This window comes from Dendrobates tinctorius, unplaced genomic scaffold (assembly GCF_039654945.1).
Source record: "Dendrobates tinctorius isolate UK_male_01 unplaced genomic scaffold, ASM3965494v1 ptg000036l, whole genome shotgun sequence".
In the NCBI taxonomy this organism is placed as follows: domain Eukaryota; kingdom Metazoa; phylum Chordata; class Amphibia; order Anura; family Dendrobatidae; genus Dendrobates; species Dendrobates tinctorius.
The window spans coordinates 24,815,966-24,835,720 of NW_027361704.1; the positions used below are offsets into that span (position 1 = coordinate 24,815,966).

The window sequence follows — 19,755 nt, forward strand, 5'->3', positions numbered from 1 at the left end:
AGTCCACAGCATGGATGTTATCTGTCTTCCCCCAGGTTCTGAACACTCTCAAAATGGTTGTCCCAGTTTTATGGTTTTGGCTATAAACATAAAAACTCCCACCTTTGTTGACCTCACATATGGGCTGTTCCCGTGAGGACCGCCTATATTGAGAAGATAGTAAAAGCTTCTCCTTGCCCTACATTCGGCTGGGAAGCTCACAGGGCGACGGCAGGGGCATTTTATTTTCCCCTGAAAATGTACCTTTTGTTTGACATCAAACATGCCATGTCTGCCTGTTACTGGGTGGCAGAAACTATTTCGCCGACTTCTGAGGATCCTACCGGCTGCAAAATGCTGCTGGGAGTAGCTTTAAATATACTGATTCTGAAAATATATTTTTCCTATCTGTCGGATTATTGTGTGTTATTAAATTCGACGTGAAATGGACAAAGGAAATATGGAGGGAAAACCTGCCTTTAACTGGACAGTGAAATAAAAAGTGACCATACTGCTGTGTGGAGGGGGGAGAGGGGATAGAATTTCACAAAGGCAGAAGCAGAGACTTGCAGCTGCATGGCTGCATTATGAAGCTCAGTGTTATGTGCACAAACCAAATGGGCGGTGGGGGGTAGCCGGAGCTCTGCATGTGTACCTTAGGGCAATAGGAAATACTTCATATTTTCCTGACACCGAGGAACTCATGTTATATGTTTATAACATTACGTCCTCGGTCAGACATCTGTATTTTCTTATCTGTGAAAAATATTGAACCGATTTTCATCAGTGTGCAGAATCGGTGATTTTCTTGTATGACAAAAAAGAAAATGAATTGCACTGCCTGTCCTCCCCCATCACAATATTCACAAGGGACAGCGCAGGCACGGCGTCAGTGTGCCATCTGAGATTGTATCGGTACTGTATTTAATGTAGTCATCCAGAACGCTTTCCTTTGCAATAACTTCTTCCTCCAATATTTACCACCGTAATTCAGAGAGCGGATGTTTACTCTTAAACACGCTCGGCTACAGGATTGTCGCCCAATTTGCACTCACTGTCTAGATGAACTAAATGGATGTGATACTTCTTATTCTCTCCAACTTTATCCTTTTTGTGTCTTATAGGGCACTTTTCACCACTAAATAGAACTTAAATAATGTTTGGTCGGCTTACCGGTGTGATGCTCGGAGCGGTCACAGTCACCACTCACGATACAGTGAGTACACGGTAATCAATCCCTGACACATTGACTGACAGTCTGTTCTACACACATATTCTGTGATTCAATGGGTTGAGTAGTGATTAATGACTAAGTGCTGTGATACACAACTCATCTGCCTACACAAGATTACTTCAATCACCCCTATACACTCCCCTTACTCACATCTCATCCTCCTACACAAGATTACTTCAGTCACCCCTATACGCTTCCCTTATACTCACACCCCATCCGCCTACACAAGGTTACTTCAGTCACCCCTATACACTTCCCTTATACCCACACCCCATCCGCCTACACAAGGTTACTTCAGTCACCCCTATACACTTCCCTTATACCCACACCCCATCAGCCTACACAAGGTTACTTCAGTCACCCATATACAGTCCCCTTATACCTACACCCCATACTCACACCTCATCCGCCTACACAAGGTTACTTCAGTCACCTCTATACACTTCCCTTATACCCACACCCCATACTCACACCTCATCCGCCTACACAAAGTTACTTCAGTCACCTCTATACACTCCCCTTATACTCACACCCCATCTGCCTACACAAGGTTACTTCAGTCACCCATATACAGTCCCCTTATACCTACACCCCATACTCACACCTCATCCGCCTACACAAGGTTACTTCAGTCACCTCTATACACTCCCCTTATAACCACACCCCGTACTCACACTTTATCCTCCTCTACAAGGTTACTTCAGTCACCTCTATACAATCCCCTTATAACCACACCCCGTACTCACACTTTATCCTCCTCTACAAGATTACTTCAGTCACCCCTATACACTCCCTTTATGCCCACATACCATACTCACACACGACAGGGAGAATAGAAGGTCATTTTCTCCCTGTAGCCACTGTTCCCAGTAAGGCAGCCAGGCATGGATTAAATGCCATTTACCTGAGATCAGCACTTTATCTGCAAGTAGTACGCATTTTGGGAGGGGACAGGTTCCATATAAAAGCTATAATGACTGATCAATGCTCACTAAGACTCACCCTTACTGGTCTAGATGTCTCTCCTATGTACACTTTAACAAACATACCTTTTAGCATATACAGTATACTGCGTTTTCTGTTTGACAAGTAAAGTTGTGTATTGTTATTTTACTACCTCTAATAGAGCAATACCTAAATTCCTTGGTAAAGGGTTGTTATAAAATGTTGCTTCCTGTTTGTCCATCTGTTTTCTTTGTTTTGTTTTTTGCAGTGTTCACCTTGTGGGGTAAATAACAATATATGTTTTATTGTGATAATCATTATGGATGCAGTGTTACTAGACACGTGTCTTTTTTGGACATTTGCTTTTCCTTTTAGATCAAGGGGCTTTAACTAAAAAAAAAAAAAGTAAATATATATTTTTTTTAATAAACACTTAAAAATCTCTTTACAGTATTTAGTTGTTCCAAAAATAGACTTGAACATGTGATCCTTTGACCTATGAAACACTCCTAGAGTCCATTGTCTCTCCAACTGCCTCTGCAACTATTGACTCTTCATGATCATGCTGCAGGGAGTTGATGGAGTGACAGAGGAAGCCATCTCCCTCTGTCAATCTTCTTACATTCTGGGGTCACTGTCGATTATGGCATACAAGGGGTCAATTTAGTCCCTGCGGTGACATCAGTGGGAAGTGCTGTTAGGCAAAAGGAGACCCAGGTTCACAATCTCGGATTGAAGTTTCACTGTATACATGAAGAACATTGGGGACCTATGGAACGGTTTTCCATATAGTAGTGAACAGACCCCAAGATCTTTAAAAAAATAAAATCACATTTACATTGTGTTCCAAATTATTATGCAAAAAATATTTCCTCATATTTTCTCTAAATTACCTATATGAATTGCAGTCATTGTTATTTTCCAGTCATCTAATATTCTAGTATAATTGCAATGTTTTTGAACAAACTGCCTATGAAAACAGTATATTCTTAAAAATAATAAACACTCAAAATGCCTCCCGCCATCATAGACACTCCTTTTGATGATGCTCCAGAGGTTCTCAATGGGGTTGAGGTCAGGGGAAGATGGTGGCCACACCATAAGTTTGTCCTCTTTTATGCCCATAGCAGCCAGAGATGCAGATGTGTTATTTGCAGCATGAGACGGTGCATTATCATGCATGAAAATGATCTTGCTGCGGAAAGCACGGTTCTTCCTCTTGAACCATGGCAGGAAGTGCTGTTTTAGAAACTCCACATAGATTATGGAGTTCATCTTTACCCCTTCAGGGATCCTAAAGGGGCCGACAATCTCTTTCCCCATGATTCCAGCTCAAAACATTACTCCACCTCCTCCTTGTTGGCGCCTTAGCCGTGTTTTCATGGGGTGTCCATCATCCAGCCATCCTCCACTCCATCCATCTGGACCATCGAGCGTTGCACGGCACTCATCGGTGAACAAAACAGTTTGGAAGTCAGTCTTCATGTATCGTTTGGCCCACTGGAGCCGTTTCTGCTTGTGTGCAGTGGATAGAGGTGGTCGACAGGATGGCTTACGCACAGCTGCAAACCTCTGAAGGACCCTGCATCTTGTTGTTCGGAGGACGTTGGAGGCACCAGCAGCTTCAAAAACTTGTCTGCTGCTATGACAAGGCATTTTTGCAGCTGCTTTTTTAACCTGACGCAATTGCCTGTTGGAAAGAGTCCTCAATTTTTCCTTAGCAGCACGCACACGTGTGTGCTGGGAATCAGCTACATACTTCTTGATTGTGCGATGATCACGATGAAGTGTCTTGGCAATGTTGATTGTAGTCATGCCTTGACCTAAATACTCCACAATTTGTTGCTTCTCAGCAGCCGACATCCTTTTTCTTTCCCATTTTGGCAAAAAATGTGGGCTGCTTAATAATGTGGAACAGCCTTCTTACGTAGTCTTGCCTTTATTTGGACACACCTGCCAAACTAATTTGCACAAGTATCTGCAATTGCTTTCAGTGATATAAAGAGCCCTGACACACATCACCATCAATGAGTTTAAATGACAAACCAAAAAAATTCTAACCTTATCACTCCTAAACTCTTTTTGCATAATAATTTGGAACACAGTGTATATAAAGCAAGGTGTAGCCCAGGAATTTATGTTATGGATCATTCCGAAAAGTCTAATGGCCTCAATGTCTAGCAGCTGTTTATTACTTACTATTTTCTGACATCAGTCCACAGGTCATTCCTGCATGGTCGAGGACGACGTCCATGTCTAACCTTGCTGACCATTCACTTGCATTAATGACACCGATCCATTAATTACATCTACATTAACTACAGCAGCACACTAAGATTATCTTTATTGGAAGAGCAGAGACGTGGCCTTTGCTTTTCTTATGAAGCAGTGAGGAAGGTGATAACCAAGAATTAAGAGGGCTAATGAATTTCTAATGAACAGTGTAAAAAAGGTATCAGTTCCCAATAATTTTCTAGCTAGCCGCAGGCTTCAGTAATTCAAGGTGATTTCTGCTTGCTGCTCCGCTGCCGTGGGATCCAATACGGCTAGTACATAGGTTCTATAATGTGATTTTGACTACTTATAAATGGCAAACAGAGTTATGAGTTCAGACAAGATCACATAGGGATATCAGCTTTGTCCATGAGAGTTAACATAAAAGCAGCACAATCTGGAAATTGTAAATCACAGACCACTGAGGATTGGTGAAATCTTTATCTCTTACCAAGAAAGGAGACTGCAATAAAAAGTATCTTTAGCACTGGAAGGCTACGCTGCCATGGGGAGTATTTGAGGAGTTTTTGATGTTGCAGATTTTCTGCAGCGTTTCTATACCTATTAAGTAAATTAGGTTTCTTGTATTTTTTTATTTTTATCTAGTTTTTGACATCCATTCCCAGACAACGGTCTCAGGGACCCTGCCTAATCTCAAAGTAGGTTGTGAAACTAGATTTCTTAGGTCATGTTACAAGGCTTGCTACAGGAAATAAACAGACAACACATGACCATAGTCCAGTCAATAAAAAAATATATATATTTTATTAGATAATACCATAAAAACAAGGTTAATTCATAAATAGGCAAAGCATCAAGTATACATAATCATCTAGTTAGAAATTGAAGGGTCAACTAACCATAATCTTGAAAAGAGGTTACATATATGTGTAGGATCCCATACATCAAAAAATATTAAAAATAAATTATTTAATTGACGTGACCACTAAAAATAGTGTACAGAATAGAGTTGAGCGATACCGTCCGATACTTCAAAGTATCGTATCGGATGGTATCGGCCGATCTTTAAAAAAAGTATCGGTATCGCCGATTCCGATACCGGAAGTCCCATTCAAGTCTATGGGACTTCCGGTATCGGAATAAGAAAAACCCTTTCCTGCCCTTGTACAGCCTCTCTGGGGTCTGTACGGGCCTTTCGGGGGGCTGTGCCGGCCTGCCAGGGGGTCTGTGCAGGCTCCGGTGGTCTGTGCCGGCCTGCCGGTGGTCTGTGCAGGCTCCGGGGGGCTGTGCCGGCCTGCCGGGGGGCTGTGCCGGCCTGCCGGGGGGCTGTGCCGGCCTGCCGGGGGGCTGTGCAGGCTCCGGGGGTCTGTGCAGGCATCGTCCGATGGGACTACAAGTCCCATCGGGCGATGCCTGCTACCATGACAGTGATTGACACATTAGCCAATGATGGGACAGTAGTAGTCCCATCATCCGGCTAATGTGTTAAATGTAAAAAAAAAAAAAAAAAAAAAATTACATGCTACATACATACAACATGCATACTACATACATGCTACATTCATACTACATACTACATACATGCTACATTCATACTACATAAATACTACATGCAACATACATACTACATATATACTACATGCATGCTACATACATACTGCATGCTACATACATACCACATATATACTACATACATACTACATGCTACATACATAACACATATATACTACATGCATGCTACATACATACTACATATATACTACATGCTACATACATACTACATATATACTACATGCATGCTACATACATACTGCATGCTACATGCATGCTACATACATACTACATACATACTACATGCTACATACATACTACATATATACTACATACATACTACATACATACTACATACATAACACATATATACTACATGCATGCTACATACATACCATATACATACTACATGCATGCTACATACATACTACATGCATGCTACATACATACTACATGCTACATACATACTACATGCTACATACATACTACATATATACTACATGCATGCTACATACATACTACATGCTACATACATACTACATATATACTACATGCATGCTACATACTACATGCTACATACATACTACATATATACTACATGCATGCTACATACATACTACATGCTACATACATACCACATACATACTACATATATACTACATGCATGCTACATACATACTGCATGCTACATGCATGCTACATACATACTACATACATACTACATGCTACATACATACCACATATATACTACATACATACAATACATTCATACAATACATACATAGACATACAGTACATATAACATAGAGTAACATACTTACCAATACTTGTCACATTGTTCCCCGAAGCCATTGTCTTTTCCGGAATAAATATTAACATAACAAACCACAAAAATACTCACCCACGATCCGAAGCAGTCCACGAGTGTGTCCCACGACGATCTTGGGTAGAGAACTGCAGCATCAGCTGTTGCTGCCGTTCTCTACGGGCTGCAGGAATCCAATGACGGAAGGTAGGTATCCTTCCGCACTGTATTCCTCCGCCACTTAAAAAAAAAAAAAGTCCCTAGTCTCACTTTATGCCATTGCTGTGTGGGAAATTCCCACGCAGCAATGGCATAAAGTGAGACTAGGGACTTTTTTTTTTTTAAGTGGCGGAGGAATACAGTGCGGAAGGATACCTACCTTCCGTCATTGGATTCCTGCAGCCCGTAGAGAACGGCAGCATCATCTGATGCTGCAGTTCTCTACCCAAGATCGTCGTGGGACACACTCGTGGACTGCTTCGGATCGTGGGTGAGTATTTTTGTGGTTTGTTATGTTAATATTTATTCCGGAAAAGACAATGGCTTCGGGGAACAATGTGACAAGTATTGGTAAGTATGTTACTCTATGTTATATGTACTGTATGTCTATGTATGTATTGTATGAATGTATTGTATGTATGTAGTATATATGTGGTATGTATGTAGCATGTAGTATATGTAGTATGTATGTAGCATGCATGTAGCATGTAGTATGTATGTAGCATGCATGTAGTATATATGTAGTATGTATGTAGCATGCATGTAGTATATATGTAGCATGTATGTAGTATGTATGTGGTATGTATGTAGCATGTAGTATGTATGTAGCATGCATGTAGTATATATGTAGTATGTATGTAGCATGTAGTATGTATGTAGCATGCATGTAGTATGTATGTAGCATGCATGTAGTATGTATGTAGCATGCATGTAGTATGTATGTAGTATGTATGTAGCATGCAGTATGTAGCATGTATGTAGTATGTATGTAGTATATATGTAGTATGTATGTAGCATGTAGTATGTATGTAGCATGCATGTAGTATATATGTAGTATGTATGTAGCATGCATGTAGTATGTATGTAGTATGTATGTAGTATGTATGTAGCATGCAGTATGTATGTAGCATGTATGTAGTATGTATGTAGTATATATGTAGTATGTAGCATGCATGTAGTATGTATGTAGTATATATGTAGTATGTATGTAGCATGTAGTATGTATGTAGCATGCATGTAGTATGTATGTAGTATATATGTAGTATGTATGTAACATGTAGTATGTATGTAGCATGCATGTAGTATATATGTAGTATGTATGTAGCATGCATGTAGTATGTATGTAGTATGTATGTAGCATGCAGTATGTATGTAGCATGTATGTAGTATGTATGTAGTATATATGTAGTATGTATGTAGCATGCATGTAGTATGTATGTAGTATATATGTAGTATGTATGTAGCATGTAGTATGTATGTAGCATGCATGTAGTATGTATGTAGTATATATGTAGTATGTATGTAGCATGTAGTATGTATGTAGCATGCATGTAGTATATATGTAGTATGTATGTAGCATGCATGTAGTATGTATGTAGTATGTATGTAGCATGCAGTATGTATGTAGCATGTATGTAGTATGTATGTAGTATATATGTAGTATGTATGTAGCATGCATGTAGTATGTATGTAGCATGTAGTATGTATGTAGCATGCATGTAGTATGTATGTAGCATGTATGTAGCATGTATGTAGTATGTATGTAGCATGTAGTATGTATGTAGCATGCATGTAGTATGTATGTAGCATGTATGTAGTATGTATGTAGCATGTATGTAGTATGTATGTAGCATGTAGTATGTATGTAGCATGCATGTAGTATGTATGTAGTATTTTTTTTTTTTTTTTTTTTAACATTTAACACATTAGCCGGATGATGGGACTACTACTGTCCCATCATTGGCTAATGTGTCAATCACTGTCATGGTAGCAGGCATCGCCCGATGGGACTTGTAGTCCCATCGGACGATGCTTGCACAGACCCCCGGACATCAGCACAGCCCCCCGGCAGGCCGGTACAGACCCCCACAGGGTGCACAGACCACCGGCAGGCCGGCACAGCCCCCCGGCAGGCCGGTACAGACCCCGGGCAGTCCACACAGCCCCCCGGCAGGCCGGCACAGCCCCCCGGCAGGCCGGCAGAGACCCCCGGAAGGCCCGAAATGACGGCGCATCATGATGCGCACACACCGCGCATCATGATGACGTCAGGCCGTCAATCAACTGAACTTCCGATTCCGATGCCGAATTCCGATATTGAAAAAATATCGGAAGTCGGTATCGGAATTCCGATACATCAAGTATCGGCCGATACCCGATACTTGCGGTATCGGAATGCTCAACACTAGTACAGAATCATGATATGTTCATGAACCAATAGTGTTACATAAAAAAAATATATATATTAGTGTCATGAAAAAAAGTGTGTTACCACAACAACATAACAATAAGAAAAAAAATAATAATAAAGTGCAATATGTGTGCAACCAAAAAACGATAAATATAATTGATAAAAAATAATAAAGTGCAAGGTGCAGTAATGTCCAGCAGGGGTTGCTACACACAGATAAAATTATGATCTTGTGACCATGACCATATAACCCTTAACAAGTGAGAGCATATAAAGGCGTAGTTCGGAGATAAAAACACCACAGTTAATAATAGAGCAATCAGGAAACGAAAAGGTTGCTGCCAACAACCCAACTATACTATTAAATAATTATACCTGTGGATTATAAATGCTCCTACACGCCAGAGGTAGCTGCCCTTCCCCAACGCGCGTTTCGGCCAATTGCCTTCGTATGTTGTTGTGGTAACACACTTTTTTTCATGACACTAATATATATATATTTTTTTATGTAACACTATTGGTTCATGAACATATCATGATTCTGTACACTATTTTTAGTGGTCACGTCAATTAAATAATTTATTTTTAATATTTTTTGATGTATGGGATCCTACACATATATGTAACCTCTTTTCAAGATTATGGTTAGTTGACCCTTCAATTTCTAACTAGATGATTATGTATACTTGATGCTTTGCCTATTTATGAATTAACCTTGTTTTTATGGTATTATCTAATAAAATATATATATATTTTTTTTTTATTGACTGGACTATGGTCATGTGTTGTCTGTTTATTTCCGATTAGGTTTATGACTGTCCTTTTTTGCTATAATATAGTCTGGGGTGGTGTATGTACCAACTATACAATTTTGATTGATCTCCCACTATATCCCCTTTTATTTGCTAAAGGCTTGATACAGGTAAAGGATTGGACATGACAGAGAAGCTATCTGCAACAGGTTCCTCTAGCCATCGTCCTCCTGGAAGAGAGCTCATTTGCATACCTTTTCCCACCGCCTGGCATATAAGGGTATATTCACATGAAGCGTTTTTGATGATTTTTTTTCCTGCATGAAAAACACAGGCTATGGCCAGAAAACAGAAGTGTACCTGACACTTTTTAGTACATTTTTGGTGCCAAGTCATTTTGTAAACAGTAGGTAAAACACTGGATGAACTGACATGCTGCCTTTTTTTAATAAAAACACACAACAGGTTAAAAAAAAAAAAAAAAAAAAAACACAACAAAAAAAATCCACTGAGTGGATGAGATTTTAGAAAACTCATTAATCTAGTTGGAAATGTAAAACGCTGCTTTTTTTCCTGCTTGAAAAATGCAACGTGTGAAGACACCCCAAGTCTGCCTACGCTAGTGAGTCTGAATTTCTACTAAGGCTAGGCTCACATCGCGTTAGGGCAATCCGTTTAATGGATCAGTTAAACGGATGCGCCCCAAAATGTCTGTATTTTTGCGATCGCGTTAACGCATGGTTGAATTGCGTCGGCCTGCGATAGCCATAGAGATCTATGCAGAGCGAACGCGTCCGTTCGCTGTGCGTTCGCCATAACGGACCCGAAAACGCGGTAGTCCGCATTCAAAGGTGCGTCACAAATAACAGAGGATCGCCAACGCATGCCGATTTTGACAAGTGTTAGGATCTGTTACACTAATGGAAGTTTATGGGTGTGTTAACGGATCCGTTACATTGCCTTAGTGCCGCTTAGAAACCAATCCATTAAACGGATTGCCCTAAGGTGACGTGAACCTAGCCTAATGCAAGAGGAGGCTTTTCTCATGGATTCCTTATCTATGGCATGCAGCAGTGTGAGGCTGTGGTTGGCTCTCACAGGAAGTCTTGGGATAACTTGCTACCATGAGCATTTGCTCTTGCTTGGGATGGGATTTATAGAAATCTCATGCCCCCTGTGGGTGTTGTTTTACTCGGCGTAATCTTGACCTGCGGTGTGTGGTTCGAATTTGCAGCATGTCAATTTCTCTGTCGGTTACAGCAAATTTCGCTACAAAATTTTCTCAACTGACTTGCATTAGATGTGGAAAATCTGCAGGTAATAAACGTGCATGCACGAATCCATGAGAATCAGCAGCACAAGCGCATCAAAAACGCATGTAATCTGCACACAATTGTATCAAAGTTTTGTCATATCCAAACACCAAAAAGTGTCAAACACAAAACTGCTTTATTTCAAACATACCATGCCCAAAATCAATCACTCTTCAGATTTATGCTAGAATTTTTAACACAGGATGCATGGGTGGGCCAGTTGGTGATATCAACTTCCTGTTTGTGGCACATTAGTATATGGGAGGGGGAAAACTTTTCAAGACGGGTGGTGCCCATGGTGGCCATTTTGAAGTTGGCCATTTTGGCTCCAACTATATACATGGCCCACTTATCCATATAAATGGCCCACCCTGTACTATCTATATATAGCACATCCCATGCATATGGCGTAAATGGACGGGATGGGAGTAACCATTTACGTCATACAGAGTACATGCAAATTCCCTAGAAGTATGCTCAGGGGTCAGCCTTCTGTAGAAGCCCACCAGGCAAATCTAGCACAGGAGTATGCGACCAAACTCAGGGCATTCCCGTCACTTACATTTCAGTTCCAATTCTTGTATTTGTAGTTTAAGGAAAAAAAAAATAAGTGCCACCACACAGACACTGTCAGCAGGATACTGCTTACAAACCTGTTATTAGTAGGTAGTAGTTACCTGCCTGGATTTCATTTAAGAGCTTAGCCGGGGCGCAAAAAGGGATTTTAAAATATTATACACAAACTAGACATGCCAGATTTATAACTGAGTATTTTAATAGGAAATACATAAGGAAGTACTACTGAAACAAATGACATTTGACATTACCTACCTGACCTGAGGTTCAGGGATTACTTCTAACCCTGCTGGCACCTGGACTCCTTTTTCCCATTCTTGCCTCCAAGGATCAGCCAATACATAGAAGTCATCTGGGGCAAACTGGAAGGAATCTGGAACTTTCATAGCAGTTATTAAATCGGTACGAAAAACCTAGAAAACAAACACCAGATCAGTATGTTGAGGTTAATAATTGAAGGTGTTGTCCACCCGAGAAGATGTTCCGCGCAGCTTGCCGAGTCCTAATGGTGAGTACTGTACACACCGTTACTATTCGGCTCCACTTTCACCAAGTCTCTTTCAGTTCGCTCAATGTTCTGGGAGTTTAGTCGGTACATGACAGCAAGTAAGTAAAGCACATGATCACATTCCACTTTCAACACAACAGGTTCCCTTGCTTTTCAGTTAGCATCAGTTGAGCCTGAGGGACCTGATTCAGCAGAACATCTATGGAAAGTTTTTGACATGCCGTTGACTTACTTGTAGAGATCACTGTCATGTGGATTTCTAAATTCCAACAGCCTTCCCAAAAGTGAGAACCAATCAGCCCATTCTTCCCTAACCCAATTAACAAAAACACTTTACATCTCAAACAAAAGCCCTTCCTCCCCACATAAACGGTAAAAGTAATATTCCAATCATTTAAAATACTATACTTTAATATAGTTCCCAAAATGCTCAGCAGAACTTGATGTACATTTCACAAATATAAATGAAAAAAGTGGTTTGGTACCGTGTTAGCCAGTAGAAAAAAAATATATAAAGTGCTCTCAGTGAGAGAAACAAAATAGGAATCTTGTGGGTGTGATACCTTTTAATGGCTAACAAATAATAGTGAATGTTGTTACAAAGCAAGCTTTCGGGACTGCTTATGTCCCTTCATCAGGCCAAAAGCTTGCTTTGTAACAACATTCACTATTATTTGTTAGCCTTTAAAAGGTATCATACCCACAAGATTCCTATTTTGTTTCTCTCACTACAAATATAAATCTCCCACTTTCAGCGTTTTCTTGACATGCTTGAAAGTTTAGCGTTTCTGTCAAGCTCAGTCAGGGTAGGTGCACTGCACGTGACGTCTATTAAACTCAGGTGTACCCACCAAATTTGGCATTTTTTTCCCAAAGCATCTTTTGCATTGTTTCCTCATTGTTTTCTTGGTGGGTCTTTCCAAGATTTTGTAATGTATGGTAATTTTTCTCACTCTATTAAACAATGAAGAAACCGATAGTGCTTTTGTAAGAAAAAAAACAATGGTAAAATGCTTCACGGGACGTTGGGGAATCAGTTAAGCCTTCCCATGGCTTGTACTGTAAAGTATACTATAAAGTGTCTTCCAAGCGGAAAACAGCAGAAGAATGGACATGTCACTTCTATTAACCGTTTGGAATTTTTAGAAACCTGAAGTTTTAAAACGGAATGTATCAGCAGGTTGTTGCTATGTAATCTGCAGACAGTATAATGTAGCAGCTGTGACACAGATTTCAGGGATGTGCCACTTATTAGGCTGTGTGCTGTTGTTTAAAATACAATGAAGGTTTACCAGGAGACTACCATTGCTCGGACCACAGTGCATGGGAGCTCTGGTCGTCCACTGTCAATAGATAAGGGCACAGAAAGCTATGGTATGGGTGGAGTTAGCTTTCTCAGCTCTGCTGCATTGATACATATAAGAACTTTGACTGTGTCACAACTGCTGCACCCAGTAATCTAAGTGATACATCATTGAAATCAGGGTCTCTTTTTGTACATTATGCAGATGTGGTTACAAAAACCTGGTGACAGACATTCAAAAGCCTGAACACATGTGCAGTTAGTAGTTTTTTCTATTAGTTTGAACATTTTCTGCTGGACTTTTCAGGGGGATTCCATAGAGAAATCAACCTGAAAAAGAGATCATGAACACATAACTTTAGGTTATCTAAACCGATATCACAGTCATGTTAAGCCTCATCAAGGTTCTGTTGACCTTGCTGAGAAGAATAGTGCGTCCACCGCAATACATATAAAGAGATCTATGATTGATCAAAACAAACCTCGTCACATGCAATATAAATATAAAAATGAAACACAGCATGCCACCATACAAAAGTCCACAAAGAGAAAAAATATGGTAACCCAAGATGTTATTAGTCACGCTGTAACACGTCATTTGAAGGTTGCGCTTCTCGGCAAATCATTTCCTGGTTATCTAACTGCATCAATGTGCGCAGTTTGATCTATGACTAAAATCATGACCTGCACTTTCGAAACCGAGCTCAACAGCTGATTGTTCCCTAGCATGAGTCACAGCAACTTTCTGTCAAGACTGCCGAGGTTTTACAAAGGCCGCTTTAATGAGGGTCTGAAGTCCTGGTAACAGCTCATGACAGACCCCATACTCCTCACTCATGCATTAGTGAAGTAGATGCAGAGTAAGATTTAATCTCAAGGTTCCAAAGCTCCTGACAGAGGAAGCTATTAAATCAATAGGACAGCACACTATATTACACCGTCTGATACATGTTACAGCTGGTGGACTTCATTTATTTCCAAATCCTATCTATTAGGATGAAAATGAAGAATACACGTGTCTGCACACACCTTGCCATGCCATGAACAGAGAGGTTGATACTGAAAATAACGTGCAGGAAAGAGCAAGAAGTACAGATCATCATGCGCGGGGACTGAGTCTTAAGGGGCCTTTACACATAGCGATATCGCTAAAGTGGCACCGATTTTGTGATGCAGCAGCGATATTGCTAGCGATATCGCTATGTGTTACACTTACCTCCGACCGGCTCCCCCGCTGATTATCACTGATCGTGCAAGATCGTGCAGCTCCGTTTCTGGTCGGGCGCTTCCTGCTGCTGCTGACGAGCAACGCGTGGACGCGGGTGGGAGGACGTCAGGATCGCCGCGTCTGAAAGGTAAGTAACGACCGCTGCTGCGTCGCTACATCGCTGTGAGATCTGCCTGTTTGGCAGCTCACTAGCGACCATTTAGCGATGCACCAGCGATCCTGACCGGGTTGTAACGTTGTCGGGATCGCTGGTGCATCGCTAAATGTAAAGGGGCCTTTAGGACGTATATTACACTGATTATTCTGTTTTCTGATACATAGACAGACATATCCAGGATTTCATAAAGGTTTACAAGGACAGGTCCAAGTTAGAAACAAGCTGGTCAACGTCAGATCAAAGAACCAGTGATTAAAATGTGCTCCTTATGGTGTGATGAACATGAAGATGTGCAGTCTGTAACATGACAGCTCTGATACATAACATACACATGGAGAAGACTGGGGCTACATAACACAGGTGGTGCGTCCAAACATCACTGCGACCACAGCATAAGCAAATGTGGCTGCATTGCAACCCACATAGCAAGTAACAAAAAATCCAACTGGTTCCCACTTTTTGGGACCTGATTGTCACGATCATGGTACCTTGTGGCTGCAATGTGAGCCAATTCACCTGCACTATGCTATAACGTATCAGTGGCATACAGAGATCTTTGGCCATGTGATCTGTGCCACCGTGGCTAAAGTAGGGATGTAGCACTATCCCTCATATAAGCCAGGCTTCAGTCCATCCTAGCCACGTGTCCGTACGGGCTGCAGACTAAAGACAGTTCCCAAGACCTGTGTCTCTCAAAGGACAAGAGCTGTATCACACACAACACACTGCTGTTATATGTGAAGAAATATGTTTTAACGCAGAGGTCTCAAACTGCATTCCTCAAGGGCCACAAACAGGTAATGTTTTCAGGATTTCCTTGCATTGCACAGGTGATAATTTAATCACCTGCACAGATAATGATTCCAGCACCTTGTGCAATGCTAAGGAAATCCTGAAAACATGACCTGTTTGCGGCCCTTGAGGAATGCAGTTTGAGACCTCTGCTTTAACCCATGTTGTGCTCGACAAGGAGGTCTCCATCCAGCTTCATCCTTCTCGTCCTCATCCTCTGTCACTCAGTATGACAGATTTATAACAGTTGTACATCCATAGAACAGCTATATAAACCATCACTAAGAAGAAGAGAACCATATACTATTAAAAATTATTTTTATTTAGTCAAACGTTAAAAAAATTCATAAAATGCTACTTCAGCATGATCACAATAAATATACCCCAAAATAAAGGGGACACCAACCACGGGTAAAATCTAATAAATAAATGGGGAACAAAAAATATAGCTGCACATATATTAGACAGGAAAAAATCATTAAGTCAACGCAATTAGGGAATCCAAGATTCAATATGGAGACATCCCTTTTGTGGCCAGTGACAGCCGTGCTCCCTTTTGCCAACTGAGGTATGTATGATACAGCCCTTGTCAGTTGAGACACAGGTCTCAGGAGCTGTATGTCTTCAGTCTGCAGCCCCTCCTGACCTGTGATTAGAACTGGCTGCAGTTTGATAACAAATTGAAAGAGAAAACATACTGGAAAATTGTACAAATATTAAACAAATAATAACATTTTTCTGCTGAAATGGAAATAGGAGGCTATTCTATGTATACATGAGTAATCTAGGAAAGACATTGTTACATCAACCATTCTCTTCACTACATGCACACACTACACACCCTGCAGATAGAAGTGATGTCTTAGCAGTCATGGAGTCTATCTGTTGGTGTCACCACCAACATCAGCAGGATCAGAAGGTCTAAGATGGCTGGGAAGAGAAGTGTCTGTCACGTCAGATCTCCAATGGCAGAACCTTCAATTCTCCGGGAGATAAGCCACTGTCAGAAAGACTCCTCTTAGACAAGACAGGAGCGCTCGGCCTAGCTAAGTGTTTCAGTGTGTGGGGAATAAAGGTGAGACCGCTGTTGGCCAAGCCAACGTTCAGCCCAGTGCTATTTATTGTGTCTTGGGGGGAGGGGGGGCATAAGGGTAGCATCTTCTTTACAATTTTACCAAACAGTCCACAAGACTATGACAAGTCTTTGAAGTAAAGAAAATCGAATCCATGGAATGCATCATGGTCTGTACACCACTTTTGTGACACCAAAAGAGTTGTAAACATTAGCATTAGCTATATTTACACAAGAAATTTTGGGACTTTCGCACTTCTCTCATAACTAAAAAAACCTAAAAACTTGGCTGAGTAAAGCAGAGAGACTTGCTGATATTGGGCTAAATGAAATCACACAAGATCAAAGCTGGGGTAAATGAAACATTTCTGGGCAAATAGATTTGGCACATCATACCCCATAACACTGCTTTTTTTTACTAAATTCCCCTCCCCAATGTTTCCCTCTGGAAATACATTTTTTCCATTCTGGAGGCAACCCTCGGCTTGTATAACACAGTATGACAGCTTTAGGCAATAGGTTTTAGTTCTAATAGGATGGGAAGATTAACTTGTTTACTTAGAAAATTCTTCTTTAGTTCCAAGCAGAGAATGGCCCAGACAAATAAGTACAGAGATAATTAAATCACAGAGTTATGGAGCAATTCCAGACCAGCTTACATTCCCAGTCTTGCCAATAGAGGGCAGTAATGCTTTTTGTCAGTACGCCAGCAAAGTGAAAATGAAATTATTTTTCTCAGGCACATACGAGATTAGAGACGTGACCTTAGCAGGCCATGTAGACATGATTTTAGCAGGCCATGTAGACGTGATCTAAACAGGCCATGTAGACGTGATCTTAGCAGGCCATGTAGACGTGATCTTAGCAGGCCATGTAGACGTGATCTTAGCAGGCCATGTAGACGTGATCTTAGCAGGCCATGTAGACGTGATCTTAGCAGGCCAAGTAGACGTGATCCTAGCAGGCCATGAAGACGTGATCCTAGCAGGCCATGAAGACGTGATCCTAGCAGGCCATGAAGACGTGATCCTAGCAGGCCATGAAGACGTGATCCTAGCAGGCCATGAAGACGTGATCTTAGCAGACCATATAGACGTGATCCTAGCAGGCCATGTAGACGTGATCCTAGCAGGGCATGAAGACGTGATCCTAGCAGGCCATGTAGACGTGATCCTAGCAGGCCATGTAGACGTGAGATCCTAGCAGGCCATGTAGACGTGAGATCCTAGCAGGCCATGAAGACGTGATCTTAGCAGGCCATGAAGACGTGATCCTAGAAGGCCATGTAGACGTGAGATCCTAGCAGGCCATGAAGACGTGATCTTAGCAGGCCATGTAGACGTGATCATAGAAGGCCATGTAGACGTGATCTTAGCAGGCCATGAAGACGTGATCCTAGCAGGCCATGAGGACGTGATCTTAGCAGGCCATGTGGACGTGATCTTAGCAGGCCATGTGGACGTGATCATAGCAGGCCATGAGGACGTGATCTTAGCAGGCCATGAGGACGTGATCTTAGCAGGCCATGAGGACGTGATCTTAGCAGGCCATGAGGACGTGATCTTAGCAGGCCATGAGGACGTGATCTTAGCAGGCCATGAGGACGTGATCTTAGCAGGCCATGAGGACGTGATCTTAGCAGGCCATGAGGACGTGATCTTAGCAGGCCATGAGGACGTGATCTTAGCAGGCCATGAGGACGTGATCTTAGCAGGCCATGAGGACGTGATCTTAGCAGGCCATGAGGACGTGATCTTAGCAGGCCATGAGGACGTGATCTTAGCAGGCCATGAGGACGTGATCTTAGCAGGCCATGAGGACGTGATCTTAGCAGGCCATGAGGACGTGATCTTAGCAGGCCATGAGGACGTGATCTTAGCAGGCCATGAGGACGTGATCTTAGCAGGCCATGAGGACGTGATCTTAGCAGGCCATGAGGACGTGATCTTAGCAGGCCATGAGGACGTGATCTTAGCAGGCCATGAGGACGTGATCTTAGCAGGCCATGAGGACGTGATCTTAGCAGGCCATGAGGACGTGATCTTAGCAGGCCATGAGGACGTGATCTTAGCAGGCCATGAGGACGTGATCTTAGCAGGCCATGAAGACGTGATCTTAGCAGGCCTTGTAGACGTGATTTAGCAGGGCATGTGGAGTGCATAATTAGCGGTGTCCATGAGCAGTGCAAACATTGCCTTCGGGGCAAAGAGAATAACATTTGAAAAAGATCAGTCAGTATCGAGCCACCTACAAGTCGGGACAGACATTTTGATTCTAGCTCTAAAGGCATATTCATACAGTGCTGTTAATTACAAATGTTGAGATTATCATAAACTATGGCATTTTGTAGGAATTATGCCAAAATTAGAGCAATAAAATAAATCTTGCGAATAGAAGCCAACCAAGAGTATTTCCATTCACTGAGAGCAAAGATTTTACATGGTCATTATCAGTACTCCGGCAATACATGTTTTTAGAGATTCTTACAGGCCAATGTCACATGTAACTAGCCTGTAAATACAGTGCCTTGCGAAAGTATTCGGCCCCTTGGAACTTTTCAACCGTTTCCCACATATCATGCTTCAGATATAAAGATACCAAATTAAAATTTTTTGTGAAGTTTCAACAACAAGTGGGACACAATTTTGAAGTTGAATGAAATTTATTTGTTATTTTAAATTTTTGTGGAAATTCAAAAACTGAAAAGTGGGGCGTGTAATATTATTCGGTCCCTTTAACTTAATACTTTGTTGCGCCACCTTTTGCTGCGATTACAGCTGCAAGTCACTTGGGGTATGTCTGTATCAGTTTTGTACATCGAGAGACTGAAATTCTTGCCCATTCTTCCTTGGCAAACAGCTCGAGCTCCGTGAGGTTGGACGGAGATTATTTGTG

The 19,755-nt window shown here is 41.5% G+C and overlaps 1 protein-coding gene across 3 annotated transcripts in view; it reads right to left on the reverse strand.

The window, feature by feature from the left end:
• JADE2 (jade family PHD finger 2) overlaps window positions 1-19,755 on the reverse strand; it is a 385,012-nt gene that overhangs the window by 285,898 nt on the left and 79,359 nt on the right. For all 3 annotated transcript variants that reach the window (XM_073573758.1, XM_073573756.1, XM_073573757.1), the window contains exon 4: window positions 12,056-12,213. In XM_073573758.1, the coding sequence (XP_073429859.1) occupies window positions 12,056-12,213 (158 nt within the window). The remainder of the gene's footprint in view (window positions 1-12,055; window positions 12,214-19,755) is intronic.